At 38.4% G+C, this 18,860-nt stretch overlaps 1 protein-coding gene across 1 annotated transcript in view; it reads right to left on the reverse strand.

The window, feature by feature from the left end:
* The window catches only part of MIPEP (mitochondrial intermediate peptidase), a 65,060-nt gene extending 46,894 nt beyond the window's left edge, over nucleotides 1-18,166 (reverse strand). Inside the window, exons 1-10 of the mRNA XM_053971796.1 lie at nucleotides 17,990-18,166; nucleotides 14,816-14,989; nucleotides 12,896-12,984; nucleotides 11,802-11,888; nucleotides 10,775-10,838; nucleotides 8,915-9,097; nucleotides 7,245-7,401; nucleotides 6,814-6,862; nucleotides 6,111-6,171; nucleotides 5,398-5,450 (exon numbers count right to left, since the gene is read on the reverse strand). Coding sequence (XP_053827771.1) covers nucleotides 5,398-5,450; nucleotides 6,111-6,171; nucleotides 6,814-6,862; nucleotides 7,245-7,401; nucleotides 8,915-9,097; nucleotides 10,775-10,838; nucleotides 11,802-11,888; nucleotides 12,896-12,984; nucleotides 14,816-14,989; nucleotides 17,990-18,166 — 1,094 coding nt within the window. The remainder of the gene's footprint in view (nucleotides 1-5,397; nucleotides 5,451-6,110; nucleotides 6,172-6,813; nucleotides 6,863-7,244; nucleotides 7,402-8,914; nucleotides 9,098-10,774; nucleotides 10,839-11,801; nucleotides 11,889-12,895; nucleotides 12,985-14,815; nucleotides 14,990-17,989) is intronic.
* Nucleotides 18,167-18,860: the final 694 nt, after the last annotated feature.

Consider the following 18,860-nt stretch of genomic DNA (forward strand, 5'->3'; position numbering starts at 1 on the left):
CTGAGTCTAAATAAAATGCAGACTCTTAAAATCACTTTCGTTTAAGCTGTGTCTATGGAATAAGGCTAAGACTGTTTTGTGCAATGTAACTTTCATCTATTCTATTAAGAATGCTTTTTATAAAATTGAACATTAGGGATATTTGAATCAGGATCACTGTTCTTCAGAACACGAGCATTCAGACTCTTAACAATTGCAAATTAGCTGCCAGGCAAAAATTCTTATCGGTAGCTATTATATGTAGTTCCTGATATATCCTGACCTCTCTGGGGGTTTTTGTGAGAAAAATTATTATCCTGTTGACATCCACAAAAATATAGACGACAAAGTTAACTATCTCTAATGAAACAGATCCTGTCAAAACTTTCAAAGAAACTTAAAAAGATCTTGTTAGTGAAGATAAAAGTGAGATGAACCCCTCAGGTTAGCTTGAAGAGATCAAGACAAGGAAAACTCTTTCCAATTTTCATTACATGCCAGACTATGAAACTTAATTCTTTACCTAAAGGGAGGCTCTAAACCATGATTTATAGAAGACTCTGGATTTCTTAAAAATAATAACAATAATAATAATAATAGAATGCCTTTGTACTCTCATCAACCATAAAGCAGCACCTGTATTTCACATTCCTTCTTTTTTTTCTGTTAATTGTACTTCCTAGAATATTTTGGAGGAGGTCAAGGGGTACTTTAGAATATTGGTATCAACACTGCATACAACTTTTAGATTTGATTTAGTTTTCAAATCAACATTTTCTTTGTTCTTCCACAATATTTTGAATAAAGAAGTAATTATTGAAAGTTGAATTCTGCTTTACAGCAATGCTTTTCAATAACTTTCAGGTTTTCCTCCAAAAAGCTTAATCCACCAGCTTTAGCAACTGGTGAGTTAAAGTGGACTTTCTATACCTACATTAGTTGATTTAACAGAAGGCACACCTTACCTTTCTTACAAATAGTTTGTTACAGGAAGTTCGCCTCCTCTTTGAGCACTTTGGTTGAAAGATTTCCTGTATTTCCCATATATGTATTTCCCATATTTCCCATATATATATTTCCTATATTTCCCATTTCCAAAATATTCCCATATTTTGCATTATGTTTCCACTTCAGCTTTCAAATTGAACAGAGTGACAGTTGTCTCACAAAGGGTCTGGGCTACACTTCTACATGGCATTCCCAAGAGAGAACAGTCTTGCATAAAAATAAAAATAGTTTTACAAAAAGCAGCCATGCACAAGTTTCCTGACTAGTAACTTGCAAACCTCAATATTAATTGCAGCTTTTAGGAACTTGTGAAACATCCAGTCACATTTTCATACCTTGGTACCCCTCTGAAAAAACCCAGAAGTGGTGCCCGCCCTCCCCTGAAGCCAGCAAACTAGGTACAGTCCCAACAAGAAAGGAGGTGATTTATTCCTAATTTCTGTTAAGATGGCACCCTAAAATCCAAAATGCCTGCAGCTATTATGGTGGCTTCCCTTTCCTACACATCAGGAAACAAGCTTATTTTTGCATTGATCTGTCATCCTCAAGGCTGGTCTTATTTCCTTCTGCAGTCCCAAAGAAAGGGACTAGCACAGAGTCAGTACTCTGCAAGTACATCACAGTTTCAAGTGGAATAAAATCTGGGACATTTTAGCAAAAATCCTAACAGTGAATTATAGCCAGAGAAGTCAACCCAGCCTGGCAAGAACCACAGGTTAAGGAAACAGAAGTCAATACCAAGTACACAAAGCTCACTGCTGATGGTTCTCAAAAACAGTTCTGCACCTTTGTCAGAAGCGATTAAGCACAGCCAATCCTACCTTCAAGGCAAATGGCTGACCTCAAAAAGTCTCTCACAGCATTTTGTGGTGATTTTCTCTTGTGTTTTTTTCTCTGACCTGGAAGAAGTCAGCAGGACTACCACATCTTTGCAAGATCAGGGCCTTGAGAATTACAGATGCACTTACTGAGAAGTAATGCAACTTAATTAATACTTGGGTACTTGTCTGCACTAAAATGCAACATTATTATTTTTATAATATACATATTAGACATCTTCTTACTTGTTAGATGCTGAAGCATGTTCTAGCATTCACTGGTTTATTACCCTTAGCCTGCCAAAATTCTTGAGGTTCTCCTAATTACTCCATCTTCTTTTAAGACACTACTACCATGAATTTCAGAGTTTTGTCTCCTGTTTCTCTTAAAAGTACATTTATACTGACATTTATTTGCCCTGCGTCTTAAACTATAGCTACAAAAGCATTACACTGTCTTAAGTGTAGGTTTAAAGCCAGAGAGGCTACTTAACATAGTCTGGGAGAAAAAAAATAGTAAAATATCCTGTTCCCATCAACGGGAGGCTTACACTTTTGAAGTAGTATCAAGTTTCCAGGGAAAAGACTTGGTAAAAAGCTGACAGAAACAAAATTGTTGTGGCTGGGTTTAGACAGAACAACCGCAACTCTGCGGCTTGAGTCTGGAGCGCCTCCTGCTGTTCAAGGGACAGAACAGCAGCAACGGTCGGTACGCCGTGGAAAGAAGCGACAAAAACCAACCCGATGCGACAGCAAATAGCATCAAAATTCTACAGTCCAAACGCATGAGGGCATCCTTCAGAAGTAAATATGTACCTCTTAAAACTAGTTATTAGAAATCTGGTGAAGGATTTGTTTCCTTACTCCTGCTACAGTAAAGACTAAATGTATATTTAGAAGATAAAATACATAAATACATTTAAAATACACAACATGCTGCAAGTATAAAATAGACACATTAAAAATATGTCATGAGTTTCAGTGTCATTTGAGATGTAGCTGGTCAAAATCTGGAGGACTAAAGAGGAATGGCTGAATAGGCCAAACTAAGAAACAGTAAACATTTTCCATCCCATAAATATTTCTTGCACCCACTAGTGCTGAGTTACTTAATCAAGAACTGAATCCCCATAGTCTGTTTCTTTATACCTACATCTGTGAAGACAGTCTGCATCTTATGTACCTAAAAATATGTTCTTATGCACCTAGGAAACTGTGGGTCTGTACTTCAGCTGGAGCCATGGTGACAACAGTAGTCCAAAAGGAATACTCAAAAGCATATATTTGCTTCCATTTCAACACAAATGTTTTACTAAGCAGAAGAAAAGAGAAATTCCTAATACAAAAACCTACCATGCAGACTACTACTGAGTCCGAAAACCTGAGAGACAAATACATAAGCCATGCTCTGTGCACAGCACTACTACAAATACAACCATGACATTTCTGTTAAAGACCTAAAGCTAAAAGTAAATTTCTTCCAAAAGAAAAACCCTTGGAGAACAAAAAAAATATAATAGGCTAAACAAAGAACAGGAGAAATGCACAATAGTTAAGTGCATCCTATTTGAAAACATAATTTGTAATTCCAAGATGAAAAAATGCAAAATAAAATAGAAGTAAAAATAAATTATTGAGATTATAAATGTAAAAAAAGAACATTTTTAATTTTTTTTTTTTTAAAAGCATTCCATCATTTCCCATGGGAAAAAACCAACCAACCAAGAAAAACATCACTTTTCCTTAGATGAATAATATAATACTACGAGATAATTGGCTCAGTTAGGAAAAGAGTAACAACAAATAGCCAAAAGTCAAACTTCAGCCAAGCATGAAGATTTGTGTGACAGATACAGTTCTCATCTTTCAGTTACAAAAGTGCTGAACTGAGCATACCATAGCATGCACAGGGTATTCAAGAAGGGATGTGGTCAAACAAGGTAAGTACAAATACAAGAAAAAGGATAGGAGATTCCCATTTGGGTAACAGGGCATTTAGGGCACAGACATGACAAGGTATATTCTCATCCTCTGGCTGTTGTATGAATACTCTGACTCCTGCCTAGGTTCACTCATAGAGCACAGTCCTCTTCACTATGCAGAGAAGTGAGTTTTACTTTTCAGTGTCCAGCACCCTGTTAACCACCCACAATATGAGGAGCAGAATAAATGTAAAGCCTTGTTCAGGCAGTTAGATCAAACACTTTTTCCAAAGACAGCTAATTATGCAGAAAACAGGACTGTGAAAGATCTACACTCTTGTGTTAAAGCAAAGCAGCTCTGCACACAAAGGAAAGGAAAATTACTTTTTTTCCCCTGTCTTGTAGATGCTTGTATACCTGCCAGAAACAAATAGTCCTACCCAAGCTGGAGGGAGAAAAACATTGGGCCCCAGTCCTGGATTGTAATCAGGGAGGCCCTACACAGATTCAGGAGACTCTTCACACTGATCCTACTTCCAGCCTTGGTGCATGAATACAAAAAAATAGGAAAGATACACTGTCTAGGTCTGTTTTACCTGCTCTTCCTTCACAAAGACACCATGCAATTCTTAAAGTAACTTAATTGGGTCTCTTACAAAGCCCCCTAAGGAAAGGAAATATTTTTCTTTCTAATGCCAAAAGGAGCACAATAATCTACTTGTGATCATCAGCAATTCATTTATGAGATGGTTAGCTTCATGAGGAGATCTAAGAAGGACAGTAAGACCAGTAAGACTAAGGACAATCAGCATCAGAAGACACTCTTCCAGGAGAAGTAACAAACACAGTGCCTTCTACACCTAATGCTCTAACCCTTATGGCACACCCTTTCGTGCCATGTCTATACTACCACAGCTTTCTGACCCAGAGTAAACTACTATTTTAATCAGATATATCCAGTCTATGTTTGTTTAAAAACCAAAAAACTGTAAATCTGCAGTGAAGGAAGATTTTTTTTTCTAAACCTCCTTGTGAGCATGTCTTTCAATTATCTTTTCCAACAGAAACCTCAAAGGCCACTGCTGCTGATGTAATAAAGGCAACATGCAGGGCTTACATCTTTCAGAGCTGACATCTCATTATGTGCAAAGGCCCTGTGTACTATTTAAGTCTGTGTAAAGGATTTATTTCCCAGTCTTCGCAAAAAAGATAAGAATGAATTCTATCCATAAACAGTAAAGATTTACAGAAGTTCCTATTTCAAGTCTGCAAAAGAGGATGAAGTTGCACATTCAGTAAGAAGCACAATTAAGTTAAAATATGCTGTTCAGTGCTCAAAATTTGTTTTTAAACATTACTATAGCCCAGTTAAGAACTAAAAGCAAAACAAGAATAAGGATTTTCTATCTGTTCTCGAACTGCTTTGTCCTCTTTTATCTTCAAAGAGGGCCAATACTTCCCTGCAAAACAACACAGGAGCCAAAAACTTGTACAGGCACTCCAGCAGTAACAAAAAAAATATTGCAAACAACTCTTCCACCAGATAATATTTATTTTTTCATATTGAGATACATCTTCAAAGAAAGAAATCCTGTTTATGTTGAGGACTTTCTTTGCCTTTATTGCAAGGACATTCATTTACATTACAATCAGGAACATAAGGAGCTTACCTCTCAGCACGAAGTACTCCACTGTAATAGGGGTGATCCCATGGCATCAGCATCTGAAAGAATTCCAGCTTATAATTACAATAACAGACAACAAGTGAACCCTAAGTAAAAGTTTTGTTCCACTTGGATATTTTTGTAGTTTCAGTAAGTCACAGAATTTTGAAAAGTAATGTGAAACAGGGCTCAAACCAAAAATGAATGTATCTTAATCATATATCATATGGTAACTTTTTTAACTGAAAACTTCTTTAACATTTCTTGGAGATTGGTCTTCTTATTCAACTATATTATAGGACTTCATACCAGATTTGAAGAAATATACTCAGTTCAAATAAAAAGATAGATCTAGATATGTACAGCATTAAGATACATTCAATGTAGTATACAAACTGGGCTTAAATGTAATCTAAAGTAGAGCCTTTATTTATCAAAAGAGTCAATTAATTCAAAGCAAAGTGATACTCCCTTTCACTGCTTTATGTTCTGGTTATCTCAATATCACTTTGTATAAACCAACAGCTCTCTCATACTCAGTATTTAGTTTTAATACAGCAACTAAGTAGTCAGAAAGCATTTGAAGCCAGAAGAGAGAATGTTTCTAATTCTACTACATCTTGTACACTAGAGTAGAAGCAATTGTAGAACATGATTACCTTATACTATATTTTTTAAAAGAAACAAAACAGACAATCATATACGGAAATGTAACTTACTGAATTGTGGGGATTGAGCTTCATTTTCATCTTTGTCATCATTTCAAAGTCTCTTTGAGTTCTGAAAAATATTTTTATTATAAAAACATTAATGAAAGATTTTTGAGCCATGAAATACAGCACATGATAATATTGCATCCTAATAAAATGTCCATCATCAGAGATTGATAGTACTATATAAAATGACTAGATAAAATGGCAGGCCCACATACAACAGTAGAAAAACCTTTTCACTCTGCTTCTGCCATTCAGGTACTTTCAAATTCAGTCCCTCTTCCTGTGGTTGTACAGCTCAAAAGCATTTTCATTCTTACAATACACCCAGTGATGGAACTGTTTTGTGCTGGTGGAGTTCAGGGTGGCAAGAGGGACAAATAGGGAAATTTGTTTATAGATGCAAAATATATGGTGGTGTGCATACGGCAAGACAACCAGGAGAGGCGTTCTACACTTCAACTTGGTTTTCTTGTTTGCTGTTAACTGCACTTCTTGCATTCAGTCCTGGGTGTTCTCTGATCACAGACACAGAATTTATTCTAAGCACACAGCTTTCTCTTTCTCTCAAAATTTTGGGTAAATCTTGGTTTTTGTTTCATCAGAGCACATAATAAGCAGCACTGACTAACTTATTACTGCACAAGTCCCTCTATTCTTGAAATAAAGAGTATGGTTAAAAAAAAAACCCTCAGTGAAAAAGACATACCTTTTAGACAACTGCTCAGAAAGCTTCTCCAGAAATTGTCTTACTGTTTCTAGAAGGAAAAAATATTGAAATTATTCTTCCCTAAAGGATGTTAAATTTACATGAGAACATTCCAAACAAAAATTCCATTAGATTTTTTAACAACCTACTCTATTGACATTATTTCAAGAGTATTTAGTATTCCATTAGCTTAATGACACCTTCATAATCTAAGGAGTGAGCATTAATTCTGAACTAAAACACCAGATCCTCCTCAGGGAGTACTGTTATTTACAGTGACCACTAAGTATGGCATACAGCAAAATGTAACTGCAATAAAACCCTTCACTGGAAGAAGTACGTGTAAACTTAACTAAAGAAACTAACAACCTCTGATCTTATATGTTACATGTTTGACTTCTCTACATGTCCTTCCATACATGCCTTATTACCTGGATTTTTGGCCATTGTTCCCTGAAGAGCCCTGTGGGCAAAGGTGTCATAGCCAACCAACTGTGCCAGGCTGTTTCGGCTCACAAGCAACTCCTCCAATCGAGCCAGCTGCTGAGCATTTGAGTGGAGAAAAATCTTGTAAGCTGCTTCTCGCACCTAATACAAGGAAAAAAAAAAGTGACATTGCTACAGAGTAATTTTTAACAGAAACAAGTAACGCAACTGAAGATCTGGCATGACAGCTGTATTTCACTGATATTGGTGGGAAAAGGCCTAAAACCTTTTAACAATAGTAATTACAACTGCCTGACAATTACAGCTCTCTTACCCATTAAAAGTGAAATGAGGAAATGCAATGAGACAACCTAACAGATCAAGACTGCCAAAAAGGGTCCTGTTCTCTACTCCTGTCAACAGTCTCTCATCACCTCCCTCTTTCAGCCAACATCTGTGCTTTTCAGACCACTCTGTGGGCTGTCTTAACTCATTAAAACTTCTGAAAATAAACCCAAATTGTTCTCTGCATATCAGTTAAGTTTGCTTATAGTAGAATCTGACAAGGAAAAGAGACAGGGTCGGGGAGAAAAAAGAGAGGAAGAGAAAAGCCTTATTTCTTTCGTAGTAGACAACTATTAGTCTGCCCATCACCCACAAATTTTCTCCATTTCTCATATTTTTAGTTAGTTTGGGTCTTTTCATAACTCTAAAAGAAAAAAACCTACCTGGAGACTCATAAAATTAAATGCTTTTATGTTTCACAAACCAATTACAAATAATTTTATTTCTACATACGGAATAAGCTCAAGAAATCCAGCAACAACTTATACTTGCCTTCATCTGAACTAAGCTTCTCTCTACATAGTGTAAGTGAAGAAAGAAGCCTGGAGTGTTTTAATATGCTCCTGATCCTAGAATTTTATCTAAAAGTCTAGAGAGCCACTGCCACATTTCAATTAGTCTAAATTAACTTTAAATTTATAACTCTAAATTAATTCTTTTTTAGAAAAACAATATTAACAATAACTAAAGGGTTCTTTTCAGGATAATTCAGGCTGGATGGGACTTCATGAGGTCTCTAATCCAACCTCCTGTACAAAGAAGAGACAGCTACGAGCTAAGACGAGTCACACAAAGCTTTTTCCAGTCTGGTCCTCAAACTCTGCACATATGGGAAACATTTCCCATCTCAACTTGTGCCTTTTGACAATTGTTCTCCTGTCGTGCACCATGCTGAAGAGCCTGGCTCTATTTTCTCCATGACATCCTTGCAGGTACTGGCAGGGTACTGTCAGAGTCCCTGCAGACCACCTCTGCTACAGGGTGAACAAGCCCAAATCCCTCTGCCCTTCCTCACAGTGCATGCACTCTAGTTACTGCCCATCTTGGTGGCCTCTGTTGGAAGACACCCCTGAAGAGTAGGGCTATAATCTCATCCCTCAGTCTGTATTCTGCCCCTCCTCTTCCTCCAGCCATTCAGGATCTGCAAAGCGATTATTTCATACCTGCTACTATCAAATACCCCATTGATTATGACATTCTACCAAAGTTTATCCTTGTTAGTAATTACAACATAATCACAAACCACAGAGATTTGCCTCACTAACAAGTCAAATAACTGATATGTACTTCTGATATAAAGGATGCCAAAGTAAAGTCAGGGAATACAAACCAGATCATCAGGACAATCAGCATGTAGACCAGCAACTCGTAGGTAATTGCCTTCAGCTGTAAAATTATAACGAATATGCTCTGGCAAAACATGTTTGTCAATCTTGTTGGGAATGTGAGTTCCTATCAAAAATTCGTTACATAAATCCAATATTCTGACATTGAGGTCAACTGCCTTTTTACGCTGTAAGAAAAATAAAAGCACAAAATATCTTCAGACAGAGTACAAGCAGAACTCAAAGTTTTTAAACCTTAGAGGACTCTCAAAAATGAAGCAGAAAATACAACACTTAAGATTCTACCTACAGAATCAACAAAGTCATAATGCAGGGCAAGTCAACAAGATCAGATGCTCATAAAGCATTGAAATTTCAAAGAAAATGCCCAAGTTTCTGTAGTAAGAAAACATACACTGGAGTTCAAGTAGAAATTACATAAGCTTTGCTAACTTGTAACTGATTGCTCTGTAAAACATTGAATAAAAAAAAAGAAGCATCTTTTAGAGAGATACCCTAAAACAGATATAGAGTAAAATTCTCTTTTTCCTGTTTGCATTGTGCGGTTTCCTGGAGACTGTAAACTATTTACAGTATTTCAATCCTTCTCTTAGGAGTTTGTGATTTAGAGTTTTACCATCATTGCAGTATTTTATACACTTAATCATGCAAGATGTGCTTCAGTGAACTTGCTCACATTAGTAGAGGATGGTCTCTGTTGTCTGTGGGTTCACAGCTCAAAAGAAAAAAGGCTGAGGGTACACATAAAACATAACTTGAAAAGTCCAAAGAATGACATAATGTGATCTCTGTCCTCCCATTCTCCCCCTTTCTCCTGAAAATATATCTTGGAGTTTTATTTTAAAAAGCAGGAAGTCTTTGTAGCAGAAATAAACTTCAACTTTCAACAGGGAAGGGTTTCTAAAGTCTTAAATGAGAATTGAAAACACTGAGCAGCAAGCAAGAAAAGTGGGATAGTCAGGGGAGGAAGAGGAAAACATGCAAAAATAAGTGAAATTGTAACTGAAAGGAGATGAAGCACCATAGAATCAATAGTCAAATCAGACATAAACCCCAGAGCTGAAGTTTTAGGGCTGTTCTTTGGACAAAGTAATTGTAAAAACATATTCTAGAACCATTTTCTAGGTCACAAAACACCATCAAAACCATGATCTTCAGAATAACTCTATAGCATCAATCTGGTAGAAGAGCTTTTGTACAGATCTTTTTGGAGGGGATGACTCAGATAAACAAGGAATTAACTTCATACAGTGACATGAACTATGGACAAAGCATCCATACCACAAAGCATGGTGCAAGCTGCTAGGTTTGAAAAATCCACCACTAACTACTGCAAAAGTATATAAAAGCTCCAAGACAGGCAATCAGACCATGCCCAGATATTCAATTTTGAACAAGATTTACAACTTCTGGTTATGTGAGCACCCCAGGAGTGCCTGGACACACACCTGAATCCTTCTAACACACTCCACTTGATTAACATGTCATCAAAGTGCATGGAGTGCTGCTTTTCGCTCTCTGTAAATATGTTGTTCTGACAGCTGAATAGCTATTTAAAATATCTGATGTGGCTACCAAAGAACAAAAATAGGATCCCAGGACTTGCTTATAACTCCTCAGAACAGAAAGGAATTATAAGGTCCAAACTAGGAAGAACAACCAACTATCTAAAAACTACCTTTAGAAGTCATTTAAAATAGACAAAATTAATCACTTCTAAGGCAACAAAATTCCACAGAGGACAAACTGACCCAGAATCACGTGATTTCACGTCCCACATGTTTCATTATCTGGTCTTTTGCAGACAGACAAATTTCTGTTCATACATTGTAGCCAGAAATTACCTTTTCTTCATCCAAATGAATGCCACTGATCTCAAAATCAAACATAAAAAGTTCTGCCACTCGCCTAAAAATACAGTAAATCCCTGTTAAAACAGCCTCATTTGATAGTAAGCAGCATTTCTTAACAGATCTTGCCTTTAGCAGTTTTTTATGTTCCATGTCTTTCACAGAGATTAACACCACAGTTATATGAATGTTTTTATTAGGGACAAAGATTTCCTATGTTTTAGGTCCTTAACAATTTACTCAGTGAGAAACAATTTGCCCTTTGTTCTTAGTTTAGTCATCTGCTTTGAAAATATCCTTCAAAATAATTTCAGTGCCTTAATTTTAGACGTTCAAACAATTTGTGCAAATTACCATTTTAATTTCCTTTCACGCTTCGTTTATTCTAACATCAGAAAAATACCTTTCCAAATCTAACATTCTTGCTCGTGGTAAAAGAAGGAAGAGGGAAATAACTTATACATTAAGCTTGTCTAACCATGTCAGCGAATAAGTAATTCAAGACTCTAACTGCATAAACAGCTAACAGAACCTATTACAGCAATCATAAAGTAAGCTTTCAATAAATATACTGCTAATCTGATTTTGAAAAATAAAAATAAACTTCTATAAAGTGAAATCAAGTTATATAGTCTGCTCCTAATTTTATTCCTAAGACCATTGCTATGTACACCAGAGTACAGTATATAATTTTAATCAAAACAATATTATTGAAGAAAATCTTACGTTTTCATTTTTTTGGTCTTGAAAGATCTCAGTTATTCAGCATAAATACATATTGTGCTCTACAGTCACATTCTCCAAGATTACACAACTGCAAACTTCCTAACTCTTTGCAGGTAATTTGGTAGTGACTAATAAATTAATAATGGAGTTGTGGTTTGTTTTCCAAAAGTTGCATTTATTAATTTAAGAAAACAGAAAATATAAGTACAGTAAGGAACAATATATACCATCTAAGAATCTAAATCTACAAGATTCTATTTACAATCTATAAGGATCTATGAGCATTAATAAGTACCTGGTTTCAGGATCTAAGGAACTCATTACAGTTTCATCAGCTAGCAGACGTCTCAGACTCTGACACAGTTCAACATCTGTATTTAATCTGAAAAGATACACGGTAAAAGAATCATGCATTAACAACAGACTAATATTTCAGTTTCTTGGTATTACTCATTCAAAGGCAGTATTTAGTGAAACAGCATTAAAAGCCAAGGACTGTATTTTGAAAGTGCTTTCTGGTTCACAGTCACAGTTAAAAAGGAGAAAATTTCTATACAGAGCATGTGTGGACAAACCAGCATGGAAACAGGTCTTGTGCATCTGACAGAAAAATAGTTTTGGACAGTATTTTGTGGCAATATGAGCAAATCTAACACTGACTGCTTATTTTTTTTAGGAACAAAGATAATCATGGTGAGAGCATAAAGGTGAGTTTTCTAATAATTTCTTTCAAAGGACTCCATTAAAGGAAAACCTGTGCTCAAGTTTGCCATCAGATAAATGTGCTGCTGACTGCCACCGGGCTAGAATAAGAGCTTATTATCCCCAGAACATTTCCACACACCAAGCACTGTCCCCATTCAGATAACACTGTGTCCTTCAGATCTACTGGCATGATATCCTGCACTCCCAGGTGGGATACGGTGGGCAAGGAAACACATACACACAACAGTTTATGAGCCTCTCAAGATAATATATGAGCAATTTCCTCTTTCCACTAATTTTATATCTGAAGTGGTATTCAGATATCAAAGTCATATTGTTATATATAATATGCTTAATCAAAGTCCTGAGAAATCCACCTTCAAGCATTTTGTACATAAACTTTACAACCACTAGAGAATTGTCACAAGTCCTGGAAAAATGTCACTTGAGCCTTTGATGGGCTTCAGTGACATGGAGTCATAAACTGGAACTAAAATAGAAAAACCTTTCATGAGATACTGTAACAAAACTAAACCCTTAAATATCTGTAACAGAAGACTGACACTTTGTTCCCATGCACAAATATTTTTTGTTGATTGCTGTTTTCATATATGATCATACAGTAATTTTTAAAGCTGCATATGGAAACAGAAAAAAAAAAGAGAAAAAAAGAAGAAAACATACTTCTCTACCACAGTACCAATGTTCCTGCAAGCTTCTTCAGCAGCCTCTCTGAATGCAAAGTCAGGGTGGGCAACTTTTACAAAATCAGCCTGATACAGTAGAAGAAAATAGTGAGGCAAAAAGACAAATAAAAAAAACTTCCAGCTTATAAATAAATTGCATTCAAGCAGTTCCATTTATATTGACATTTATTTCTACAGTTCTATGCAATCATTTTGTAGAATTTGCCTTTTTTTTGTCTAAAATATAAAGCTGACTGGAAAACTTTGCTGACAATTATTAAACCACACAGTGCTTTGTGTCCCTCCAATAAACATTATTAATTCACCTAAAACGTTATTAATTCACCCTCCTTAAAACATTTTAAGCAGTGTGTATCTCAGAGTCCTTATAATACAGACCTACTCCAACATATTTGAATGTTATTAAAAAAGATTTTTAAAACTAAATTTTCTAGTTAAGAAGAAAGCACACCAGTAAATACGCATACTTCCTAACAGGAAGAAATACTGATTTTTTGTAAACCTCCAAATCCTTCAAGGGGTTCATAAGGCTAGAAGGATGCTAAACGGGGCTGGGGAGGTAGGGGCTTCCACAACTGCTGACATGAATTCAGGGTGGTTTTAGCATTGAAATGATAGACTTAAAATATTAGGAATATATTTAAATTCTAGGACTATATTGAAGATATTAAGCATGATTTTACAGAAAGTACATGCAACAAGCAGACAGTATAAAATATTATTGCATTTCGATTGAAAAGCCAGCCTTAGAAATGTTACACACTTAAAATTTTTACTTCTTAGAATTCCTTTTTAAAATCCTGTATAATACTGACAGAAAAGGTGCTGAATGACAGATATCAAAATTCCTAACAACAGATAACAATCACCAAATAACTTCCAGACAGTTCTGCAAGCTGTGCATCTATGAACATAAAAAACTTGAATATAGTACAAAGGAGATAATTTTAGCTCAGCAAACTTATACAAAACTATGGCCATTGAATTCTGACATTAATGTTTTACTTAGCTATTGATTGATTAAGTAGAATTAGGCATAGTCTATACAAAACATGATGACATAATGACACATCGTGTAAGTACTTTCAGAATGAAAAAGTGCCTGGTACAAGAGATGTCTTAAATCTACAAAAGAATAAGAAAGAAGATTGGAGAATTGAAAACACACTGAGACATTCAAATGTGAAAACCCAAGTGACCTCAAAAAACTTAGTGACCTATTCACTAAGAACCGATTTCAGGATGGTTCTGCTTCCTCCAGCCAAAGAATGATGCTTTGATAAAAGATATACTTTTGGCAAACTTCCAGAGAGCAATATGAAATACTCTAATAAACTTAAAGTTTTATGATGCAGAATATCAGACCAAGTACTCTAAATCTGTGGACAACAAAAACTACAATCTAAAAAATTGCTGCCTTTTTCTTGTGTTAATAAAAAAGTGATACTGCTGCCTTTACTCTGGAAGTTCTTTATGGACCTTCACCTATAAATGATCATAACTTAAAACACATGCATTGCCACTCCAACTTTAACTCTGAAATCAAAACCCTCTTTTCCACAATATAAGTGACGCTGGAGAGCTTATGTATTATTATTGCAGCAGAAGCACCAGAATGATTTCACTGATGTTTTTCTTGTTGTGGCTTCTATACTATTTTTGCATCTGTCTTAAAAATAACTGGACAGTTTGATAGGATTTGTACTTTGCTATAATTTGGTAAAAGCCTTTGCAATTTACTTTCAATCAATTTAATTTTCTGTCTTAACACAAAACTTCATGGAGTTGATCTGCTATTTCTACACTGCTATTGCTGCAGTGTAGAAAATCATAAAATGGAACATAGTGTAAGCTCAGCCAGTTTAAAAGAATTTATGTAAAAATAAAAGTAACATACCAAGTCTGCTACTCTACACAGGCTATCTGAAAGCTGATCAAAGATCATTACAGTCTCAGGCCCAGGTGGTGTTGAACACGCCTTCTGGACAAGCTGCTCTGATTCTTGCAATGCTTTGTCCTGTGCTTCTTGAAATCCTTCTGGACAGCTCAGTTCTGGAACACCAAACAGACCCTGCAGTGCAAAACACAATGGAAACATATCACTTTTGCCCTCCTTGATTCCTGCACCTTTATTTCAAGACTGAATTATCACTATGGAATTTTACCCAAATGACCCCAGCTAGTACACTGTAACACTTCACTGGACAGCAGCACCAGATATCAAGAGATTGCAGGCAACTGGACAGTTGTCTCAGGCTCACTGAATGAGCCTCCAGTACTGGAAGCAGACCTCAAAGGAATAATCAACAACAATTGAAAATGCTTGTGGAATGAACAGTTTTATTCCTAAAGTTTCTGTCAAGCCTGGCCCTGTCCACAGGACAAGGTAAACACACTTATTTGTGCAGGGTAAATGCAGATGGCACTTATGTTCTGCATTTGTGGAAGAGACTTAGAGAGGTTCTACCACTGATCAAACAAAATTACTAATGCTAGCAGATAGAGAAGTTCCACAGTGCAGACCTACAACAGAAAAATTATTTCAAAGAATCACAGAATCCCCTGAGTTGGAAGTGATGCCTCAAGATTTTTGGGTTTTATGTATTCTTCATGTATTTGTAGCTTTGTAGACTGTTAATACATAGTTATAATTTCTAGTACTTTCCCAGCTCTCTTTATCACAGTTAAAAAACTCCTGCTCAGGCATTCTTGAAATTCTGTTTAGTCTTGCCTGTTAGTTTAGAAAGGACACTTTATTTTGCACCATGTATCATAAACATAATAAAATGCAGAGTTAGAAAATAGGGGGATATCAGGGGGGAGCCCCAATGGGGCTGAACCCAGAGGGGAAATTATCTAACCCAGCTGCTCTTCTCATTGGACAATATTTGCCAGGTATACTAATCAACTAACCTTAGAAAAATGTAGAACTACAGTATCACGTGTACATATCACCATGTTGTGCACCTTGAAGGCTTTCAATTAAAGATTTGCTTTTATATTATCATTTTAACACTGTTTGGAAAAGCTTTGTGTTTTATTCCACATGAAGAAAGAACCCATAAGGATCACTGAATTCCACTTCCTGGCCCTGCACAGCACCTTCCCCATGAGTCACACTGGGTGCCTGAGAGCACTGTCCAAGCATTTCTTGAGCTCTGTCAGGTTGGTGCTGTGACCCCTTCCCTGGGGAGCCTGCTCCAGTGCCCAACCACCCCCTGGGTGAAAAACCCAATCCTAGTAATTCCTTAATTTCATTTAAGTTAAAAGCAACATCTCTTCAAGCAATACACTCCCTTTGCAATGCCCATCTATAACGTGAGCATCTCCTCACTCCCTGACTACAGCATCGAACAGTGAAAGGTATGTGATTTCACGCAAAATCTCTTCCAAATTCAACCTCAGTACCTAAAAACCACAGTCTGCATTTTTCAAATCTGCAGTCCACTCAGTTTATAATCCACTTTCTGCAAACTCTTTGTATTATTGCAGTCAGCTGCAGGTGTGCAGCTTGCTAATATTTATTCAAATAAAATAAAAAGCTACAAACTGACAGCTCGTCTGTGCAAGTATATATTCTGAAGCAAAAGCTACCCTTCAAGTACACACCTGGAACATTTTGGTTTGCTTTGTCCCATTTTCTTTCTGTCACTATTGCTAAAACCACCTTCTTTTTTGCAAACGAAAGAAAAACTTCCCTCACACTTCCCATGTTTTAATTTATTATTTGGGAACAAGAACACGACTGAAGTGAACATTGAAAAAAGTATTTTTATATTTTTACACATGCGCACACAAACATACTTGTATCACAGCACTCCTGAATAATGTTTACAGTGTAAGACGCTCGAGGCTGCCCTCTCACTCAGATTCTCAGCCAGAGGATGCAGTGTCCTGCAATATCCCTGGGAGCTCCAGGTCTTTCTGCTGTCCTACATCATCACCAATCCTCCCAAGCAAGCTCTTCCTGCACATGTAGTGCTCTGTGACCAGGATGTATCTCCTCTTAGATATAAATTAGCTAGAGAACTCCTCTTACATATGATATCAAGTTTAGCATAAAAAATCAAAAATTACAAAAAAATGAAGCCTGGTGTAGTTCTCTCTGTTTAATGTTATTGGCTGCATGGCTGAAACATTTTTGTCTTCACCTGGTCACAGCATTTACATCCTACCTGGCACGGCCTCTTTGTGAGCCTGAAATACGCACCTCTGTTCCGAAAGAAACATGGGCCAAGTGAGTGATCTGGAACATTCCCTAGACCAGCCAAATGGACAATATTTAACTGGATTATTTCCTGAAGCAAGACTCACACCAGTGTGCTTGCAGAGGCATGAGAACCTGAAGAAAGGTTTCCCAAGCAAGTGCCAGACTATAAAGAGAGGTCAGATTTGTCCTCTCTAAAACAAAAAGTTCAACAGCTCCACCAGGCTGGGCACCATGGCAGGAATAGCTGAGTCAGCAGGCAAACACCTGGATTTTACAGCTGCACCTATTCTGTATTCACTGTGCTACCTTACCCTCTCCAGGAGCCTGTTGAGTCCCTGGACACACATTAACGAACATCCCTGACTCACCCTAAAAAGACACGCATCAGAAAACCCAAGAGGCATCAAATCAGCAAAGAAATCCTCTTTTGCCACAGGCAAGACATCAAGTATAACGCCCAGGCAAGAGGATGTGAGCAGCGTGGCTGCTGCTGAAGCAGCGTCCGAGTGCACAACACTGACACGTGAGCGACGGCACAGCCAGGGGAGGGCTGGCAGGGAAGGGGGAATGCAAAGGGCAGTCTCACTTTATGGACCTATGGGCACCACTGAGGCTCAAAGCGTTCCCACGCACAAGGCCATCACCGTCAAACGCTTCTGTGTCCAAAAGCCACAACGTTTGGGTTTGCTAGAACCAGCATAAACTCTTACTTAAAAAAAAAAAAAAAAAAATACGCACAAGAGAAAAACTGTCCCAAAAAATTCCCTTAAAACAGTTCAGACAAGCAGAACAAAGCACGACGCTGCCAAGAGACCGGGGCTCCTGCCGCAGCAGGCCTGGTCCTCCCCTCCCGCCGCTCACCGTGTCCCTGCCCGCCGCACCGCCACGCAGCGGCTGCGGCTGCTGCTGCTTCGCATCGAACGCGGTGCCCACGGGGCACCAGCTGGTGCTGACGGCCCGGCCGCCCTGCCCCGCCGGCCGGCCCCGCAGCGCCCGGCCCAGCGCCGCGGGCAGCGCCCGCCGGCAGCCGCCCAGCATGGCGGAACGCAGCGCGGCCCGGCGGAGCGGGCCCGGCACGGCCGCGGCCTCCGCACACCCCGCTCGGCCGCGACCTCCGCGCGTCCGCGCAGATGGGAGGAGCGGCAGCAGGAGGCGGAGCGAGGCGGAGCTCCGGGCTCCCCCTGCCCCTCAGGCTGCCGGGCAGCTGTGCCCGGTTCTCAGCAATCCCCCGGTGTGCCCCCCTTCCCGCTGGGCACCTCTGCCCCGGGCTCCCAGCGCTCCCCGGGCCTGACGCGCTTCCCGGCTCACCAGCGCCCGACTCGGCCGCACCGGGGCCTCTGCCGGCTGGTACCTGTCCTACACGTTCTCCAGTTAAACTTAAGACCCTTTTAAAATGGTTTTTCGATCTAGATGTTCTGTGATACAAACTTGCGGTGTGTGGCTTAATGGGAAGAAACTTCGTCTTGCTGAAAAATTCACATAGCCCTTTCCTCCGCTTGAGTGCCCTTGTATCTCCCTCGCTGTCATTTGAGAAGTGCAGCTGTTCCTCCTGAATTAACCCACCGTGCCCTTTCCATTTGGGCTCTGTGATCCGCACTCGGGGTTCAGCTACTGGTGGGAACATGCCCACATTCCCCTGGTACCCTGAGGTGCTGATGGGAAGCCAGGCCTTAAGCTCCTAACACTGCATTTGTACTGAATTTCATGATGCTGACCCATCTTCCTTGACACC

Source organism: Vidua macroura, chromosome 2 (assembly GCF_024509145.1).
Source record: "Vidua macroura isolate BioBank_ID:100142 chromosome 2, ASM2450914v1, whole genome shotgun sequence".
NCBI classification, from domain to species: Eukaryota; Metazoa; Chordata; class Aves; order Passeriformes; family Viduidae; genus Vidua; species Vidua macroura.